This window comes from Patella vulgata, chromosome 1 (genome assembly GCF_932274485.2).
Source record: "Patella vulgata chromosome 1, xgPatVulg1.2, whole genome shotgun sequence".
In the NCBI taxonomy this organism is placed as follows: Eukaryota; Metazoa; Mollusca; class Gastropoda; family Patellidae; genus Patella; species Patella vulgata.
The window spans coordinates 58,172,296-58,192,905 of record NC_065879.2 but is presented as its reverse complement, the minus strand read 5'-3'; the positions used below and the strand labels follow the sequence as shown (position 1 = coordinate 58,192,905).

The 20,610-nt window shown below is 35.5% G+C and overlaps 1 protein-coding gene across 5 annotated transcripts in view; it reads left to right on the top strand.

The window, feature by feature from the left end:
• Positions 1–20,610, top strand: part of LOC126808779 (5'-nucleotidase domain-containing protein 3) — a 457,910-nt gene that overhangs the window by 12,231 nt on the left and 425,069 nt on the right. For all 5 annotated transcript variants that reach the window (XM_050533756.2, XM_050533755.2, XM_056100816.1 and 2 more), the window contains one exon: positions 14,919–14,974. In XM_050533756.2, the coding sequence (XP_050389713.1) occupies positions 14,919–14,974 (56 nt within the window). The remainder of the gene's footprint in view (positions 1–14,918; positions 14,975–20,610) is intronic.

Genomic DNA, 20,610 nt, shown 5'->3' with positions numbered 1-20,610 from the left:
CCCAAAGATTCCGATGGCCCGGCGAATGGATATTTTCTGAATGAGTTCGAATCAAAGTTTAGTGTCCCTGTATTTACGTTGTTATCGAAATTACGCTGTGATGTGAATTTACCCCCTGCATATGAATCATAGAAGCCGAATGTTATAATTGCCGAGTCCAAAATAACAGTATTCTTCCATAGATGAAAATTATTGCTTCCTTGATATTCAGGGATAACGTGACAGAATGGTCGCGGTGTCAGAATATTATTATGAAAATAGGAAACCAAAACTTTCGTGTCCCTATTATTAACTAGATATTGTATTAGTATACGCGTATGTAACCAATGCTACATTATTAATTTTGCTTTCCAGTAAACAAGCTAATAATCTTGAAATGTTACCTTGCTCTTTTCAAGTCTTTTGTTTCATTGTTTTGGCTAAAAGGATTCACAACGTAAGCTATTTAAACTGACACAACCAATTCTCAAAGACTGCTACTTAGTTTGATTGTTGAAAGTTTAATATTTTTTTTATATTTGAAAGTAAATTTATTTTTCAAGTTTTAAAGGAGAAATACTACATAATATGGTTTGATTTAATTATTTGGTGTCCCTTTACACATGAAACTGCAGTACTCCGAATCACAGTAAACCTTTCCATGTTGATTTTTCATGATGACTGATTTACAAGTAGTTCATATCGATTGTTAACGTCATACAAACTTCATCAATTTTGCAAAATCTTTATTTTATTAAAAATCTACAGAAACTGTTCAGTTTGTATCGGGAATTTGGGAATATCCATGTAATCGACATTGACTAGCAAGAGGTGTTGGCACAAATATACACTATTTCTGCTTAGACTTCTAATAAAGGTGCCTCGTTTCAATAAAAATAATACATCATAAACACATTAGTATATCTTATATATGCACAAAAATTTAGCATTAACAGTGTAATTTGGTGTCCCTTTACACGAGAAATCTGTACGTAACCTGTCATGTAAAATCGTTCATTTCTTTTCTTTGGAACTTGACAATGAGAAATCACCAACTGTCCCTCAAATGGCACACATTACTCATATTATTTGTATAATTTTATAAGTGATTGAGATAACTTAAAATTTTAGTACCTATATCACACTTTGGACCCCTCATTTGTGGAATGACCCAAATATGTTTTTGGGGTCACAGATTCCATTCCTGACATTTACAACATTGTAAAATGATCACATGTTCATATACTTAGCATATTTCCAAGATGGCGGTCATTTTTGGTGGGACAATAGGACGATGTGCTGATATTGGTTAAGTAGTCGTCGTCGGTGTCAATATATATGTTTTCAAGGGAACAGAATCCATTTCGGCCAGTAACAACTGTGTAAAATGATTATTTTGCACATTTACAATATGACGGCCATTTTTGGCGGGAAAATGGAACGATGTGCGGATATTGATTAAGTAGTCGTCTATGGTACCAGGATATATTTTTTGGGGAGCAGATTCCATTTTTGCCGTTTACAACTGTGTAAAATTATCACATGTTCAAATATTTAGCATATTTCCAATATGGCTTTCATGTCGGGCGGGAAAATGGGACGGTGTGCTGATTTTGATTACGTAGTCGCGTTTTTGTGTCAATATTTGTTTTTCGGGGGTGCAGATTCGATTTCTGCCATTTAAAACTGCGTGAAATGGTGGTATGTTCACACATTCAGCATATTTTTGTTTGTGGCAGGACGTTTTCTAAACACATTACTGAAAAAGTTTCTGAATCCAATTCTGCTATGTATAAGCTTGTAGCATGTTCCTGGAAGCCCGTGCCGAGTTTACCCATTAGGTATATTATCCAAAAATGTAGTAGTTGAACTCCAGTCTGATTTTAAGACTTGGTGGCGACATCGAGACTTTCAGTTTATGTTTAAGTTTAACTATGATTAAAAATGTGTGACTTACAACTTTTGAAAAGGTAATTAATAAATTAAAGAGTATAACAGAAATGTATGATATTAAATATAAAGTGGTATGCAAAGAAATAAAAACAAGGACTGCAGTAGTAATACTTGCTATAAGAAACCTTTATGGCATAGGATTGCTGTTGTGTCGGAAAAACAAACAATATCACCACTTAAACGACGCCGTGACCCGTTATTTATGACATCTCTGCCATCTCCACTGGCAGTGATGTCAAAGTAGCCAGCCACATCATTGTGTAAGTGGTGACATACTTTATGTTTCCAACGCAATATCATTCCACATGCTCATTCTACATTCATCTTGGAAGTCAGTTGATAACATAATCTATGCTATGAGGGCTTCTTAGCAAGTATTTCATTTACAGCCACGTCCCCACCACTATCATCCACGTTGCTGCCAGGCTGGAACGAAGCTCCTGGCCATATGCTTGCTACGCTGTTACGACCTTTATGTATATATAGGGAAGATGCTGAGCCTCATCCATCAGCTCCAGTCTAGCACCCAAAGAGGGAACCTCAAGAAAACTATGAAATGTTCTTGATTGCTTGACTTTTGGTTGTTCTCTGCTTTGAAAGTGAATGAGGACGTGTGAGCATGGCGCAGTCTCTATAGGCATGGCGAGAGAATGCCTTACGCCTGGCATGTCATTGGAGTGTGGTGAGAAAGTATCCCGGTCAGACTGGTAACCAGGAGATCATGGTGGGAACACTTTTCGCGCAGCCAGAGCTTGGCCATGAGCGTAGTAAGATGTTGTAGTAAGCGTTTGGTGTGGTCGTGGCAGGCGCATGATGGGCACGTGGCATAAGCACCATTCTGCCGCTATGCTCTTTTTGCCTTCATGCCAGGAATAGGCTTTGCTTTCCCAGAAAATCGATGATAAATAAATGATAATAATCTGTTTAGAAAACATTCCACCATATTGGAAATATGCTAAATTGGTGAACATACGACCATTTTACCATTTTACGTAGTTGTATATGACAGAAACCGAATCTGCCTCCCAGAAAACATATATATTGTCACCAAAGACAACTACTTTATCGAAATCAACCCATCGTCCAATTTTCACGCCACAAGTGGCAGTAATATTGGAAATATACTAAGTATGTGAACATGTGATCATTTTACAAGGTTGTAAATGTCAGAAATTGATTCTGCGCCCCCGTAAACATATATATTGACACCAAACACTACCACTTAATCAAAATCTGCACATCGTCTCATTTTCCTGCCAAAAATGGTCGCCGTCTTGGTAATATGCTAAGTATATGAACATGTGATCATTTTACAAGGTTGTAAATGTCAGGAATGGAATCTGAGACCCCGAAAACACATATATTGACACCAAACACTACTACTTAATTGAAATCTTAATCGACCGATTTTCCCGCTAAAAATGGGCGACATCTTGGAAATGTCATGAAATGATGGAAAACAATCTGAAATATAGTCATGAATGCCACTAATATTAATACATTGCCAAATCACAGTTGATATGTCGATAACATTATAAATAAGGTGAAAATAAAAAATAATTTGTTAATATTAACGCAAAATGGCTACCCTCAAATAATGGCCTCCCATGCTATGAAGACCTACTCAAAAAAAATGTCAACATTGGTTTTTTGTAATCAAACATCAAAAATTACAAAATAAAGCTTATTCCACGATTTCTACCCAAAAAGCCGACGGATTTAGATTAACGATCGGACTACCAGTCGAAACAGAACAGTAGGATGTTAAACCCCATTTCATTTTTATATGCCCACATGGAAATGTGGTCGTATATTGCCGTCACCCCTGTCCGTCCGTCTGTCGGTCTACAGACTACTTTTATCATCTGATTGCATTACTCGCGCAAACATTTCTGGAAACTTTTCATAGAAACATGTACAATTCTTAAATGAAAATTTAAAACTATCTAAGGCCATAGTTATTTGATTTCCTGGTTTGCTCAGTTAAACATTTTTAATTCAATATCTACGATAAAAAACAAGACAATAGGCCAACTCTGTTTCCCGTTGTACGTGACATTGCGATAATAAATATTATTCCAATTACACAATGTTACTAAGAATAGAATAAAGTAAAAATAGAAGGCGTCTATTGATTGGACAATAAAGAAATTATTTCGGGCTTGCAACGTATAATTTTTTATGATTGGTTAATTTAACTGAAATCCAAAGTAGAATTCTCGCAAGAAAAATTACGAGATATGAAAATGTGTAGAAAGTTGTAACCTATATAATGTTATTTTCTAGTTTCTGTGACTATATTTTGAATAGTGGTTTCATTTCTTATATATATTAAACAAGCTAGAATAAAGTTAGAAATGCCGAGAACTATTTGGATTGGAATAAAGTCAGAACATGGTGCGTTGACAATTGACATTGCCGTACGTACGACTACAAGTGCTATTTAATTACTAAACTATTATTAGTATATTTTAGCAGACGATGCCACTGTTGTTAACATCGTGGGGCAACAGTACACTCTACGATTTTCAAACATCAAATGTATATTACAAAAGTGTAGAGACGTATTTCTAAAAATCTTCTTATCTTAGCTAAACAGGATAACGGAAAACTTTTGTTATAATAAAGATGAACATGAACCCAAACGACAAGGGTCTTACATTAGACTTTACACACGATCGACTACTATTATTTTCACCGGTTGTCGTTGTTCCTTTTTCGACAGAAGCCTTTCATTTTTTTTTTTATAAGTAAACTACTATTATTTTCACATTCAGCCAAAATAAATTGGACAAAATATTCTTTTGTTATTCTTTATTAAATTAATCTAGGCACTCGCATAAATAGGTTTTCTTTTTGGAATTAGAATGAATAAAAGTTCAAGTATTGAATTAATATTTATAATATTACAAATGACAAGAAGTCTTTGGAATGGAAGTTAATCAATGGAGTCTAGGCCTAGCATCCATTTGTCAGAGTTCTTGGTCTCTATTGTAATTTTACTCCCCTCTGAAAATTTTGCGTGAGTAAGTCAGTTACTCGCCAAACTCACGCAGAGTCTCACGCAGTGATTCTTCGTGACAAGCACTGGATTGTTTTGAAATTGATATATGTTGTTTGCATTAGGCATGTTTTATTATAAAGTGTACCAGTGGGTATCTAACAAATGTAATGGTTTTATCTTCAAAATCAGCATATATTGAACATATAAAATACTTAATACCAGGTTTATTGATGTATTTTTATACGCCCACATTTTGATGTGGACGTATATATTGTCGTCGCCCCTGTCCGTCCATCCGTCAGTCCACAATTGTTTGTGAACAGTCTACAGGTCACAATTTTTATCCGATTTCAATGAAACTTAAAATATAGGTTTATCACCCTAAGATCTCGGTTCCTTTCGATATTGGCATGTATCGGACTGTAACTTCATGGATTATGGCCCCTGATTGTACGAAAAATCACGTTTTTAGCTTGTGAACACTGTAGAGGTCACAATTTTTATCCGATTTATTTTAAACTTGACATGTATGATTATTACCCAAAGATCTTGGTTCCTTTCGATATTCGCGCATATCTGAACATAGCTTCCTGAATTATGGCCCCTGATTGTACGAAAAATCGCGTTTTTAGCTTGTGGACCCTATAGAGGTCATAATTTTTATCCGATTTAAAAAAGCATATTATTATGTCACCGTTAAACCCTAAGGACGGTTGAGTTCGAATTTCGTGAAAATCAGCCCAAAACTGACAGACAAAATGGCCGCCGTTCGTTCTCAAATAGCGTAAAAATATGGAATATCAAGGTTGTGGGCCCTATAGAGGTCACAATTTTTATCCGATTTTGTTGAAACTTGAAATGTATGTTTATATCCCAAAGATCTCGGGTCCTTTCGATATTCGCGCATATCGGACCGTAACTTCCTGAATTATGGCCCCTGATTGTACGAAAAATTGCGTTTTTAGCTTGTGGCCCCTATAGAGGTCATAATTTTTATCCAATTTAAAAAAACGTATTATTATATCATCGTTACACCATAAGGACGACTGAGTTCGAATTTCGTGAAAATCAGCCCAAAATTGACAGACAAAATGGCCGCCCTTTGTTCTCAAATAGCGTAAAAATATGGTATATCAAGGTTGTGGGCCCTATAGAGGTCACAATTTTTATCCGATTTTGTTGAAACTTGAAATGAATGTTTATATCCCAAAGATGTCGGATCCATTTGATATTCGCGCATATCGGACCGTAACTTCCTGAATTATGGCCCCTGATTGTACAAAAAATTGTGTTTTTAGCTTGTGGCCCCTATAGAGGTCATAATTTTTATCCAATTTAAAAAAACGTTCAATTATATCACCGTTACACCCAAAGGTTGGCTGAGTATGAATTTCGTGAAAATTGGCCCGAAATTGACAGACAAAATGGCCGCCGTTCGTTCTCAAATAGCGTAAAAATATGGTATATAAATGTTGTGGACACTATAGAGGTCAAAATTTTTATCCGATTTTGTTGAAACTTGAAATCTAAGTTGATAATCCAAAGATCTCGGTTCCTTTCGATATTCGCGCATATAGGACGGTAACTTCCTGAATTATGGCCCCTGATTGGACCAAAAATCGCGTTTTTAGCTTGTGGACCCTATAGAGGTCATAATTTTTGTCCGATTTGAAAAAAACGTATTATATCACCGTTACACCCTAAGGGTGGCTGAGTTCGAATTTCGTGAAAATCGGCCCAAAATTGACAGACAAAATGGCCGCCGTTCGTTCTCAAATAGCGTAAAAGTATGGTATATCAAGGTTGTGGACACTGTAGAGGTCACAATTTTTATCCGATTTTGTTGAAACTTGAAATGTAAGTTTATAACCCAAAGATCTTGGTTCCTTTCGATATTCGCGCATATCGGACCGTAACTTCCTGAATTATGGCCCCTGATTGTACGAAAAATCGCGTTTTTAGCTTGTGGACCCTATAGAGGTCATAATTTTTATCCGATTTAAAAAAAAGCGTATTATTATATCATCGTTACACCCTAAGGACGGCTGAGTTCGAATTTCGAGAAAATCGACCCAAAATTGATATACAAAATGGCCACCATTTGTTCTCAAATAGCGTAAAAATATGGTATATCAAGGTTGTGGACACTATAGAGGTCACAATTTTTATCCGATTTTGTTGAAACTTGAAATGTAAGTTTATAACCCAAAGATTTCGGTTCCTTTCGATATTTGCGCATACCGGACCTTAACTTCCTGAATTATGGCCCCCGATTGTACGAAAAATCGCGTTTTTAGCTTGTGGACCCTATAGAGGTTATAATTTTTATCAGATTTAAAAAAACGTTTTATTATATCACCGTTACACCCTAAGGACGACTGAGTTCGAATTTCGTGAAAATCGGCCCAAAAATGACAGACAAAATGGCCTCCGTTCTTTCTCAAATAGCGTAAAAATATGGTATATCTAGGGGTGATGATTTTCCGTTTCAGAAAATAGCAAAATCCGTTTTAAGTATTTTGAATTCCGTTATTTTCCGTTTCAGAGCTGACATATTCCCTTTTTCGAGATAAAATGTTATTTTATGAATAAATGAATAAAACATCTTAAAAGGCCTTTTATTACAAAACGGATCATTTTAAACCAATGATAACAAATGTTGAATTGTGAATGACTTGTTTAAACCTGTTTCCCGAATTAAATAACAGAAAATTACATCTTGTGAGCTCGTTTCAACTTTTTAGCAGACGAAGCCATTTTTCTCAGCTGCTAGTTGTAGTTGCGATTTATCCAGACATCTTCGTAGTTTCTACCGTTTTTCGAGAATAAGGGCTGGATTCACAAGGCTACAGCATATTTGTGATGTCACGTGGTTAATGCGGATAAACACGAGTCACGAGCCCGGCAGTAAAATAAGAAGTAAATGAAACGATTTTTACTTTTATGAAGTGACAGAAGTTTTTTTTAAGACATATATATACATTACAATGTTTAATTCAAGTTCAACTACAGAGTAATTGTATACATGGATACATGAAAGACGGGTTTTCGTTTCAAGTAAAATTATGATTCCTAAATGATGAAATGAAAGTAGCTAAATACTAAAATAAACAGTAACAAAACCACGCAATATCATTCAATATTTCCGATTTTTATGAATAAAAAGATGAAATACTTGGATAACTGCAAAATTGTTTTGAGTTTGTGTTTAGTATCAGCAAATATCGGTTTTTCCGTCCTTTTCCGTGTGAGATTTCAAATTCCGGTTTGAGTGGACAATTACACGATTTCCGCGTTTTTTCCGCGATCACGGAAAATCATCACCCCTATATATCAAGGTTGTGGACCCTATAGAGGTCACAATTTTTATCCGATTTTGTTGAAACTTGAAATGTAAGTTTATAACCCAAAGATCTCGGTTCCTTTCGATATTCACGCATATCGAATTGTAATTTCCGGAATTGTGGTGGTGGATTGTAGGAAAAACCACTTTCTTGTTAGCTTGTTCTCTATCCATCTCTCGAAAATGTGGGCGTATCCTGGCTGGCAGCCGCTGGTTGTTAAAATAAGTTACAAATATTTTAATGAATTACAGCATTTAAGACGGACATTTTACCAATCATTTTTATATGCCCACATTTTCATGTGGACGTATTATGCCGTCGCCCCTGTCCGTCCGGACGTCCGTCCGTCCACAATTGTTTGTGGACTCTCTACAGGTCACAATTCTTATCCGATTTTGACGAAACTTGAAATATAGGTTTATCCCCAAAAGATCTTGGCTGCTTTCGATATTGGCATGTATCGGATCGAAACTTCATGGATTATGGCCCCTGATTGTACGAAAAATCACGTTTTTAGCTTGTGGACCCTATAGAGGTCACAATTTTTATCCAATTTTGTTGAAAGTTGAAAAGTAAGTTTATAACCCAAAGATCTTGGTTCCTTTCGATATTCGCGCATATCGGACCGTAACTTCCTGAATTATGAGTATGACCCCTGATTGTACGAAAAATCGCGTTTTTAGCTTTTGGACCCTATAGAGGTCATAATTTTTATCTGATTTAAAAAAACGTATTATTATATCACCGTTACACCCTAAAGACGGCTGAGTTCGAATTTCGTGAAAATCAGCCCAAAATTGACAGACAAAATGGCCGCCGTTCGTTCTCAAATAGCGTAAAAATATGGTATATCAAGGTGTGGACCCTATAGAGGTCACAATTTTTATCCGATTTTGTTGAAACTTGAAATGTAAGTTTATAACCCAAAGATCTCGGTTCCTTTCGATATTTGTGCATATCGGACCCTAACTTCCTGTATTATGGCCCCTGATTGTACGAAAAATCGCGTTTTTAGCTTGTGGACCCTATAGAGGTCATAATTTTTATCCGATTTAAAAAAACATATTATTACACCCTAAGGACGGCTGAGTTCAAATTTCGTGAAAATCAGCCCAAAATTGACAGACAAAATGGCCGCCGTTCATTCTCAACTAGCGTAAAAATATGATATATCAAGGTTGTGGACCCTATAGAGGTCACAATTTTTATCAGATTTTGTTGAAACTTGAAATATAAGTTTATAACCTACAGATTTTTAGCTGGTTCTCTATCCATCTCTCGAAAATGTGGGCTTATCCTGCCTGGCAGCCACTGGTTTATAAAGATTTTAGAATACATTGAAATAACATTTGTTTTAAAATTTTTAATTTATTTTTGTATAATTATAATGGCAAGTGTGTCTTCTTTAAAACAGACTTAAAAATATACTGATGAGAAACATAACAAGTTCCGAAAATTGAATTGTTCAAACCCCAGTGAAAATTTGACTAGTCTGTCCATCCACTACGATATTGAAGTGGTCTTACATTTGTTTTGTAAACTTTGCATTTTTATGTCACGTGGAAATAAATTTGTCCCTTTGTGGAATGGCTGTTTATGTTTTAGTATATGCCATTTAAAAAAAGCAGAAAAATGGTTTGGAAAATCAAATTTCCATGCTTATATATTGCTAACATTTACAACCTTGTAAAATGATCACATGTTCATATACTTAGCATATTACCAAGATGGCGGGCATTTTTGGCAGGAAAATGAGACGATGTGCAGATTTTGATTAAGTGGTAGTGTTTGGTGTCAATATATTGGGCGCAGAATCAATTTCTGACATTTACAACCTTGTAAAATGATCACATGTTCACATACTTAGTATATTTCCAATATTGCTGCCACCTGTGCTAGGAAAATTGGACGATGGGTTGATTTCGATTAAGTAGTTGTCTTTGGTGACAATATATATGTTTTCTGGGAGGCAGATTCAGTTTCTGTTATATACAACTACGTAAAATGGTGCTAACTTTAACATTTTCGCACAGACAACTGTAAATATGCTAAATATATGAACATGTGATCATTTTACAAGGTTGTAAATGTCAGGAATGAAATCTTCCACACAGGATACGGATAATTTGACACGGGTAGTCGATTGATTATGCCATTTTTACAGTTGTCTATCCGAAAATGTTAACGTTAGCACTCTTGATACGTTAGCACTACTAATTCGGCTTTCACGGCGTTATTTACTCAAAATGTATCACTTTCTTTACGGCCTCTAGAAATGAAAACCGGCTTTCCGATTCCCGATGCATAAACATGGCTCTGCATTCTCGCTTTATTCACTCGACGTCAGGGCCGTAAATGTGGGGGGGGGGGTACACCCCCCCAGGAAAAAAATAGTCGGTCGCAAAATCAGTGCAGTCGGTCGCAAAATAAGAGCAGTCGGTATCCAAATAAGTGCTCACTGCACACGTCACGCTACTCACGCAAAACTTTAGTATAAAATAACCTTGTCAACTTATCATGTTTGAAAAAATGATGTGTTTCACTCTTATTCTGTTGTGAGTATGTAAGTCTTAAGAACAAAATTTCCCCCAGGGAGAAAAGTGGAGTCACTGCAGTCGGTCTAAAAATTATGCATCACCGTCTTAATGAATTAATGAGGTAAACAAATAATGCAAGAATAGATCTCAAATACTAGTCGGTCGCAAAATCAGTGCAGTCGGTCGTAAGATATGAGCACTCGGTATCAAAATAAGTGCTACTCACGCAAAACTTTAGTATAAAATAACCTTGTCAACTTATCATGTTTGAAAAAATGATGTGTTTCACTCTTATTCTGTTGTGAGTATGTAAGTCTTAAGAACAAAATTTCCCCCAGGGAGAAAAGTGGAGTCACTGCAGTCGGTCTAAAAATTATGCATCACCGTCTTAATGAATTAATGAGGTAAACAAATAATGCAAGAATAGATCTCAAATACTAGTCGGTCGCAAAATCAGTGCAGTCGGTCGTAAGATATGAGCACTCGGTATCAAAATAAGTGCTCACTGCACACGTCACTCTTCTCAAGCAAAACTTTAGTATAAAATAACCTTGTCATCTTATCATGTTTGAAAAAAATGTTTTTCACCCCATGGCAAAAAAATAGTCGGTCTCAAAAAAAAGTGCTCACCGCAGTCGGTCTCAGACTAAATGATTTAATGGGGTGTTTTCTGACCATCAGAATTCTGCCAAATCTCTCCCCAAAGTCCAGGGCATTTCAGAGACCAAGTAAGCGCCCCATTAAGGTAAAGTGCTCTCAGGGTCAGTCCTCAAAAATTAAAAGCTCAGTTACATATCGGCGCTCAATTCCATTATGCCATCATTCTTATACTATCTCATCACTATCATATTCACAGTTACAGTGAATCGCCCAGTTAGTAGTACCACTAGTGAGTGAGTCGTGGGTCAAAAGACTGTAGAATTGTTAGTTCTACTCTCACAAAACAGGCGACATTGACAGATAGGCCTCAAGATTCTGTCCCATTTCCTATCCTCTCGTTAACGAGAATTCTGATCTATTTGCCATGACATTGACTAAAATTGTCAGGCCCAGTCCCAAAAATTAAAAGCTCGGTTACACATCTGAAATTTTTTCGCGCCTGCAGCGCTGGATTCCATTATAACATCATTCTTCCACTCCTCTGTTGTCTTATACTGTCTCAGCACTATCATATTCACGGTTATACTGAACTGCCTGGTTATGTTCGTAGTACCACTGGCACTGTTGTGTGGGTCGTGAGGCATCAGACTATACAAAAGTTCTGTCAACTCTTGCAAAACAGGCGGAATTGACAAGGGCAGATCTCGAGATTTTGTCTAATTGACTCACATTTCTGGTCCTCTCGTCCACAAGAATTTCTCCCAGCAATGACCTCAAATGCTAAGATATTGACTCAATTTTTCAAAATTTTCTCAGGTTGCTCAGTGTTATAGGCACAATCATATATGACATAAACTTTATGTCAACTTAAATAAAACTGCTTTCCAGCGAGACAACGATCGGCAAACAACTATATAATTATACAATACCATCTATGTTCTACCGGGACGCTTAATGTTATAGCCTGTATTTTGTTGACATTCATTGTGGGGTGGGATTGTGGCTGGGGTGGCGCCCTAGATTTGGACCCCCCCACCCTTATCTAGATCCGCTTCTGCACATGGCCCCTACAAAACTCGCACCTGTGGCGCTCGGCTCCTGACTGCATCACTCGTACTAGGGGTATGGGCATCAGTCGGTCGCATTTTGGCTAAACACCCCCCCAAACAAAATCGTTATGTACGCCCCTGCTCGACATGTCATTTGTCATACCGATTAAATAAACCGTCTGTCCTTACGTAACGTTAGCACGTGCTTTTAAAATACTTTTTGTCCGATTTTAAATTTAAAACTCGCCCAAGGGTAGAAATACTATACAATTTATTAATACCTTTCATTGCGGACTATTTGAATTTTTTTAGTTAAAAACAATAATTCAAGTAATACAGTTATTTATAAAATGTCCATGTCTGTCCTTATGTAACTTTAGCATGCCCGACAAATGTTTAAATTTTAGGTTATTAAAATATATGATTATATTTATTATATTAATCTTAAATTCTTAATATTATGCTTTATTTCGCATGTAAAAAGTCTCAGTAACTACTTACATCAACACTATAAATATAAATTTTCTTCAAACTTTTAGTGCTAATGTTACAAATCTGCCAGAATGTCTGTCCACATGTAACATTAGCAATACAATTAATTTTTAAATTAAAAATTAATTTGTAAATCATATCCCATGAAACTTCAGATTTAGATAATGTATTAGTACATTAAACTTTTGAAGAAAATTATTAATATATATAAGCAACAGTTAATATCTGAAAGGAAAATAAATGTGCCATGCGTCTGTCCAATTCAAAAGAGACGTTTTATATTTACTAAAATGGTCATCTTTACTGTCTTATGACCCAAAAATAATAACATCTTCATTCATTTAACATAATTCAATGTATATTCTACCTATAGAGATTGCTATTTATATGAATTTTAATGTGCATCGTTTGCATTTGATATAATTTCATCTAGAGTGATTGAATTTCAGCAATTTCCGTTAATTACATCTAGAGTTATGGCCCTTGTTTCACTTTGTTGAATCTTGTGAATGCGCTAATGACAACTTTTATCATCTGATCTGTATGAAATTCATATGTATCATTTAAATTAGTGAAACGAAGAAGCCTATTGAATGTCAGCAATTTCCGTCAATTACTTCTAGAGTTATGGCCCTTGTTTTACTTTGTTGAACCTTGTGAACGTTCGAATGACAAAAGTTATCCGATCTGTATGAAATGAAATTTATATGCATTATTTTAATTTGTAAAATGAAAAAGCCTGTTGAATTTCAACAATTTCTGTAGATTACTTCCAGAGTTACGGCCCTTGTTTTAATTTTTAGAACCTTGTGAACCCTCAGACGATGAAAATTATCATGTCATCTGTATGAAATTGTCTATTAAATGCCCCCTAATTTAGGGGTGATGATTTTCCGTTTCAGAAAATAACAAATTCCGTTTTAAGTATTTTTAATTCCGTTATTTTCTGTTTCAGAGCTGACCATATTCCGTTTTTTCGAGATAAAATGTTATTTTATGAATAAATGAATAAAACATCTTCAAATGCCTTTTATTACAAAACGGATCATTTTAAATCAATGATAACAAATGTTGAATTGTGAATAACTTGTAATGTTCAATGACTAGTTATTCTTTAAACCTGTTTCCCGAATTAAATAACAGAAAATTACATCTTGTGAGCTCATTTCATCGTTTTAGCAGACGAAGCCATTTTTCTCAGCTGCTAGTTGTAGTCGCGATTTATCCAGACATCTTCGTAGTTACTACCGTTTCTTCGAGAATAAGGGCTGGATTCACAAGGCTACGGTATATTTGTGATGTCACGTGGTTAATGCGGATAAACACGAGTCACGAGCCCGGCAGTAAAATAAGAAGTAAATGAAACGATTTTTACTTTTATGAAGTGACAGAAGTTTTTTTTAAGACATATATATACATTACAATGTTTAATTCAAGTTAAACTACAGAGTAATTGTATACAGGGATACATGAAAGACGGGTTTTCGTTTCGATTAAAATTATGATTGCTAAATGATGAAATGAAAGTAGCTAAATACTAAAATAGACAGTAACAAAACCACGCGATATCATTCAATATTTCCGATTTTTATGAATAAAAAGATGAAATACTTGGATAACTGCAAAATTGTTTTGAGTTTGTGTTTAGTATCCGCAAATATCGGCTTTTCCGTCTTTTTCCGTGTGAGATTTCAAATTCCGTTTTGAGTTCACAATTCCGCGATTTCCGCGTTTTTTTCGCGATCACGGAAAATCATCACCCCTACTAATTACCTACAAAAGAATAAATGTGCGACAACCCTTGTCGACCGCTCGGACGATTTAGCTGCTGTGGGCATATGTTTTGTTGCCTCGCAACCTATCTTTGTATGTTGCAGCATTGTGGCTTAACGGCATGTAAATCATATAACAACTTCCTAAGTGTTATAACAATTTGATTGGTTTGTTTTAATATTTTCAGGGTTTATTGATGAAGTTAGATTCCTTTCATAATATTCAACTAGGAACAGTTTACAGGTAACATACAATTCCTCTACTAACACTGTAACCTGAGTATTATTTAATCTTGTTTATCTAGCACTAATTTCTTTCACGTTCGTTTAATATCATATCTTTGTTTAAAAATTTGTAAAAAAATTATTTAAAATCACCCAAAATCATTTAATTTGTACATGTGTCCTGTTTGAACCTGACTGATTAATCTTGATAATGAGTGTCCAATTTACAAGTGTTTAGTCTGATGTCCTGAAAACTGTTCACAAATTAATCATTATATATCAATAATCAATTGGGTTGTTTGATTTTTTAACAGTGATCGAGAAATTAAACGCTTGTAAATTGGACACTCATTATCAAAATTGAATGGTCAGCTTTAAACTGGACACAAGTACAAATTAGATGGATTTTTGTGATTTTAAACGATTTTTACGAATTTTTATACACCCACGTTTTCATGTGGACATATATTGTCGTCGCCCCTGTCCGTTCATAATATGAGCGGGATAAATATCTTCTTGGTTGCTGACTAACAGCTCGCATATATCCTTTGGATATGCTTCAGATAACAATTCACATTGCAAATCTTCATTCCAGCCATGCAGCAAAAGACCACTACAGCAAGGTGGTGATAAAGAAAGGTATGTTATTTTTTCACCCAGAAAATCTTTCTTCTAGCGTCATCTACTGATGTAAGTCATCTTCTGCGATATTTTCTTCCTTTGCCCATCTCATTATCGATCAAAATGTGTATATTTGGATCATTGTGAGGAGAATGATTGGGATGTCTATTTCGCCCGAGCAAGTTGTTTCAGCGCTTCCATTAATTTGCAATGCAAAGAGGAGTAGGTAACCTATTTTGGTGTCCTCGTGGTTTGTTGTCAGTTCTAGGATATTTTCGACACTTTCAATACTATTCATAACAAAACACAACACAAGGTATATATGGATATAACTACTTCTCTGTTATTTAATAACGACGTTTCGTAACACATACAGGTCTTGATATATTTTTTTAAACCAATCAAGATTAGTACTGAAAGTGTTGAGAATATCTTGGCCTACATGCTTTCAGTGGTAATGACTATCTGTCTTTCTTTTTCCAACTTTCTAACAATTTTTAAAGAGCTGTGACAGACAAATGCTGTTTCTAATGAGGTAATTACTGGTTTAGAAAAAATTGTTTGTACCATCTACGGTGAAAGGCAACTTACATCAGTAGATGAGGCTGGAAAATAGATTTTCAGGGGGAATTTTAATTGTGATGAAAAATAACAACCTTTCTTTCTTTATTACCATCTTGGTGCACATAAAGCCCGGCCCATACGCAACGTCTTGTCTCAGATAATCAGTGCAGTGTGGACAGTCCCACGACCACGATTCAATGGATTTCCGTCGCCTCATGGCCCGTCGGCCCGATTGAACATGTTCAATCATAGTCGGATGCAGTTGGTTGCAGTCGTAACTTATCGTGTTTGTGTGGACACTCACACGACGCGATCAATTTCTTTTTACGAGCAGTCAACTTCAGCGGCATCTTGGCAAAATATAATGTCACTTTTATGCTTCCATTTACTTTTGGAATCACTCGCTAGAGGGAAGTGGCGTAACTGGCGACGCATAATCTGTGAGAGTCGGGCCTGTGTGGACTGGTACCGTTGTAGGCAAGTGAAGTAAAGGCGCGACCCGATTTTTTTTTTACAACTACCCAAGACGCCGAGTCCTGTCGGCTTGTGTGTAGTCGTAGCGGTATGGGCCGGGCTTTAAATGCAACAATTATGTTGAAACAATATGGAGACAGGCTGCAAAACCAATGATCGAACAAGATGACCCTGCGATACAGGGCTGGAATGAAGATTTACAATGTGAATGGGTATCTGAAGCATATCCAAAGGATATATGCGAGCTGTTGATTAGCCATCAAGAAGATATCTATCCCGCTCATATTATGAACTTTTATTTTGAATCTTCTGATGAAGACTAAGAATAAACTAATATCTAAACATGTCTCTAATTTACTGTGTATTTTATGTACATTTCCAGATCTCTTGAAAAGTACCATTATAATTTAATATTATTATTTGGAATGACGAAATTGGTACTGAACGAAAAAGCAATCTGATTAAAAATACAGATGTATATTTCGTTTCGTATTTTTATACTTTTGATGGCCTACAATACATGAAGATCTGACTAGTTGTACTGGGAGAAAAACGAGCGGCTTTTGACCCTATGACATCAGACATTGATTAAATCAATAAATCACCGTTGACGTTTCTACGCCGTAACAGACAGTTTCATTGGCTAATTCCTCACATCAAATAGACCGCCTGTTATATAACAACTCTTCCAGATCCTAGTCTTGTGAAGACAGTAAAACGAAATTTTGAACTACAAAAAACCAAACGAAATAGCATCTGTGTGTTTTAATCAGATTGAACGAAAAAGCTAACGAGGAAAACACTTTTCAGGTCAATTTTGAACGGAATGGTTTCTGTCCCCAAAATTACATTTTGTCCACCCCCTTCCCCGCCCATACAATGGGAATCTTACACACATAATTAGAGATGTGCAGCGGAATTAAAAAGTAATGTTTTTACCAAGCTCTAAGAAAATCATCATTTAAATCAACTTGAACTTCTTCCCCCCCCCCCCCCAATACACGCACACCTGCTACCCCCACCCCACCTCCCAACAAATCAAAACAGTTGTCCAGGGGCATCATATACACTTCTTTAGAGATGGACAATCCTAGAAAATTTATGTTTTAGTAATATATAACACGATCATCATTTATATCAACATAATGACATTTCCCCCAATTGTAGACATTGGACCCCCCATATCTAGAAAACGTCCCCTCAAACGCCTGATCACCACCCAGATTCAGAATCTACGCAAAAACTGGTCTAGAAAAACTTGGTCTCATAAATTCACAGCTTGGGTGGAGATTTCCCCTCTTCAGCCACCGGACTATCTAGAGGTCACAATTTTTATTCGATTTAAAAAAAAAACAGTTTAAGTATATCACCGTTACACTCTAATGATGGTTGAGCTCGAAGTTTGTGAAAATCGGACCAAAACTGCCAGACAAAATGGCTGTCGCTTGTACGCGAATAGTGTAAAAATATGGTATATAGAGGTTACAATTTTTATACGCCCACATTGAAATGTGGACGTATATTGCAGTCACCCCAGTCCGTCCGTCTGTCCGTCCGCCCGTCTGTCCATCGTCCACAATTTCTTGTGAATGCTCTAACGGCAAAAGTTATCATCCAATTGTTTTAAAATTGATATATTTTGTTTACATTAGTGAGATGAAGAAGCCTATTTAATTTCAATAATTTCCGTTTATTACGTCTAGAGTTATGGCCCTTGTTTCACTTTGTTGAACCTTGTGAACTCTCTAATGCCAAAAGTTGACATACGATCTTTGTGAAATTTATATGCAATATTTAAGTTAGTGAAACGAAGAAGCCTATTGAATTTCAACAATTTCTGTTTATTACGTCTAGAGTTATGGCCCTTGTTTCACTTTATTGAACCTTGTGAACGCTCAAACTCCAAAAGTTATCATCCGATCTTTCTAAAATTTACATGCATTATTTAAATTAGTGAAACGAAGACGCCTATTCAATATCAGCAATTTCCGTTTACTACGTCTAGAGTTATGGCCCTTGTTTCACTTTATTGAACCTTGTGAACGTTGTAACGCCAAAAGTTATCATCCGATCTTTCTGAAATTTATATGCATTATTTAGATTACTGAAACGAAGAAGCCTATTGAATTGCGGCAATTTCCGTTTATTACGTCTAGAGTTATGGCCCTTGTTTCACTTTATTGATCCTTGTGAACGCTCTCACGTCAAAAGTTGTCATCCGATCTTTTTGAAATTTATATGCATTATTTAGATTGCTGAAACGAAGAAGCCTATTGAATTTCAGCAATTACCGTTTATTACGTCTAGAGTTAAGGCCCGTGTTTCACGTTATTGAACCTTGTGAACGCTCCAACGCCAAAAGTTATCATTCAATCTTTGTGAAATTTATATGCATTATTTAGATTAGTGAAACAGAGAAGCCTATTGAATTTCAGCAATTTCCATTTATTACGTCTAGAGTTATTGTCCTTGTTTCACTTTATTGATCCTTGTGAACGCTCTAACACAAAAAGTTATCACCCAATCTTTGTGAAATTTATATGCATGATTTAAATTAGTAAAACGAAAAAGCCTATTGAATTTCAGCAATTTACAATAATTACTTCTAGAGTTATTGCCCTTGTTTCAGTTGTTAAACTTTGTAAATGCTCGATTGATGATAGTTATCATCTGATATGTATGAAATTTATATGCATCATTTAAATTTGTGAAACAGGTCTATTGAATTTCAGCAATTTCCATCAATAATTTCTAGAGTTATGGCGATTGTGAACGTTTGAATGACAAAAGTCATCATGTGATCTGTATGAAATTTATATGCATTATTTAAATTAGTAAAACGAAAAAGCCTGTCAAATTTCAACAATTTCTGTAGATTACTTCCAGAGTTGAGACCCTTGTTTCAGTTTGTAGAACCTTGTAAACCCTCAAACGACTGTCTTGTAAAGGCCCCCAATTACCTACAAAGGAATAAATATGCGACAACCCTTGACGACCGCTCGGACGATTTAGCTGCTGTGGGCGTATGTTTTGTTGCCTGGCAACCTATCTTAATCCTATTTTGATGAAACTTGAAATGCATGTTTATAACCCAAAGATCTTGAATCCTTTCGATATTTGCGCATATCGGATCATAACTTCCTGAATTATGGCCCCTGATTATACTAAAAAGTTATCATCCAATTGTTTTAAAATTGATATATGTTGTTTACATTAGTAAGATGAAGAAGCCTATTTAATTTCAATAATTTCTGTTTATAACATCTAGAGTTATGGCCCTTGTTTCACTTTGTTGAACCTTGTGAACACTCTAATGCCAAAAGTTAACATCCGATCTTTGTGAAATTTATATGCAATATTTAAATTAGGGAAACGAAGAAGCCTATTGAATTTCAGCAATTTCCATTTATTACTTCTAGAGTTATGGCCCTTGTTTCACTTTGTTTTACCTTGTGAATGCTCTTAACACCAAAAATTATCATCCTATCTTTCAGAAATTTATATGCATTATTTAAATTAGTGAAATGAAGAAGCCTAATGAATTTCAGCAATTTCTGTGTATTACGTCTAGAGTTATGGCCCTTGTTTCACTTTATTGAACCTTGTGAACGCTCTAATGCCAAAAGTTAACATCCGATCTTTGTGAAATTTATATGCACTATTTGAATTAGGGAAATGAAGAAGCCTATTGAATTTCAGTAATTTCCGTTTATCACTTCTAGAGTTATGGCCTTTGTTTCACTTTGTTTAACCTTGTGAATGCTGTAACCCCAAAAGTTATTATCCTATCTTTCTGAAATTTATATGCATTATTTAAATTAGTGAAACAAAAAATCTATTGAATTTTAGCAATTTCCATTTATTACTTCTAGAGTTATGGACGTTGTTTCACTTTGTTTAACCTTGTGAACGCTCTAACCCCAAAAGTTATCATCCTATCTTTCTGAAATTTATATGCATTATTTAAATTAGTGAAACGAAGAAGCCTATTGAATT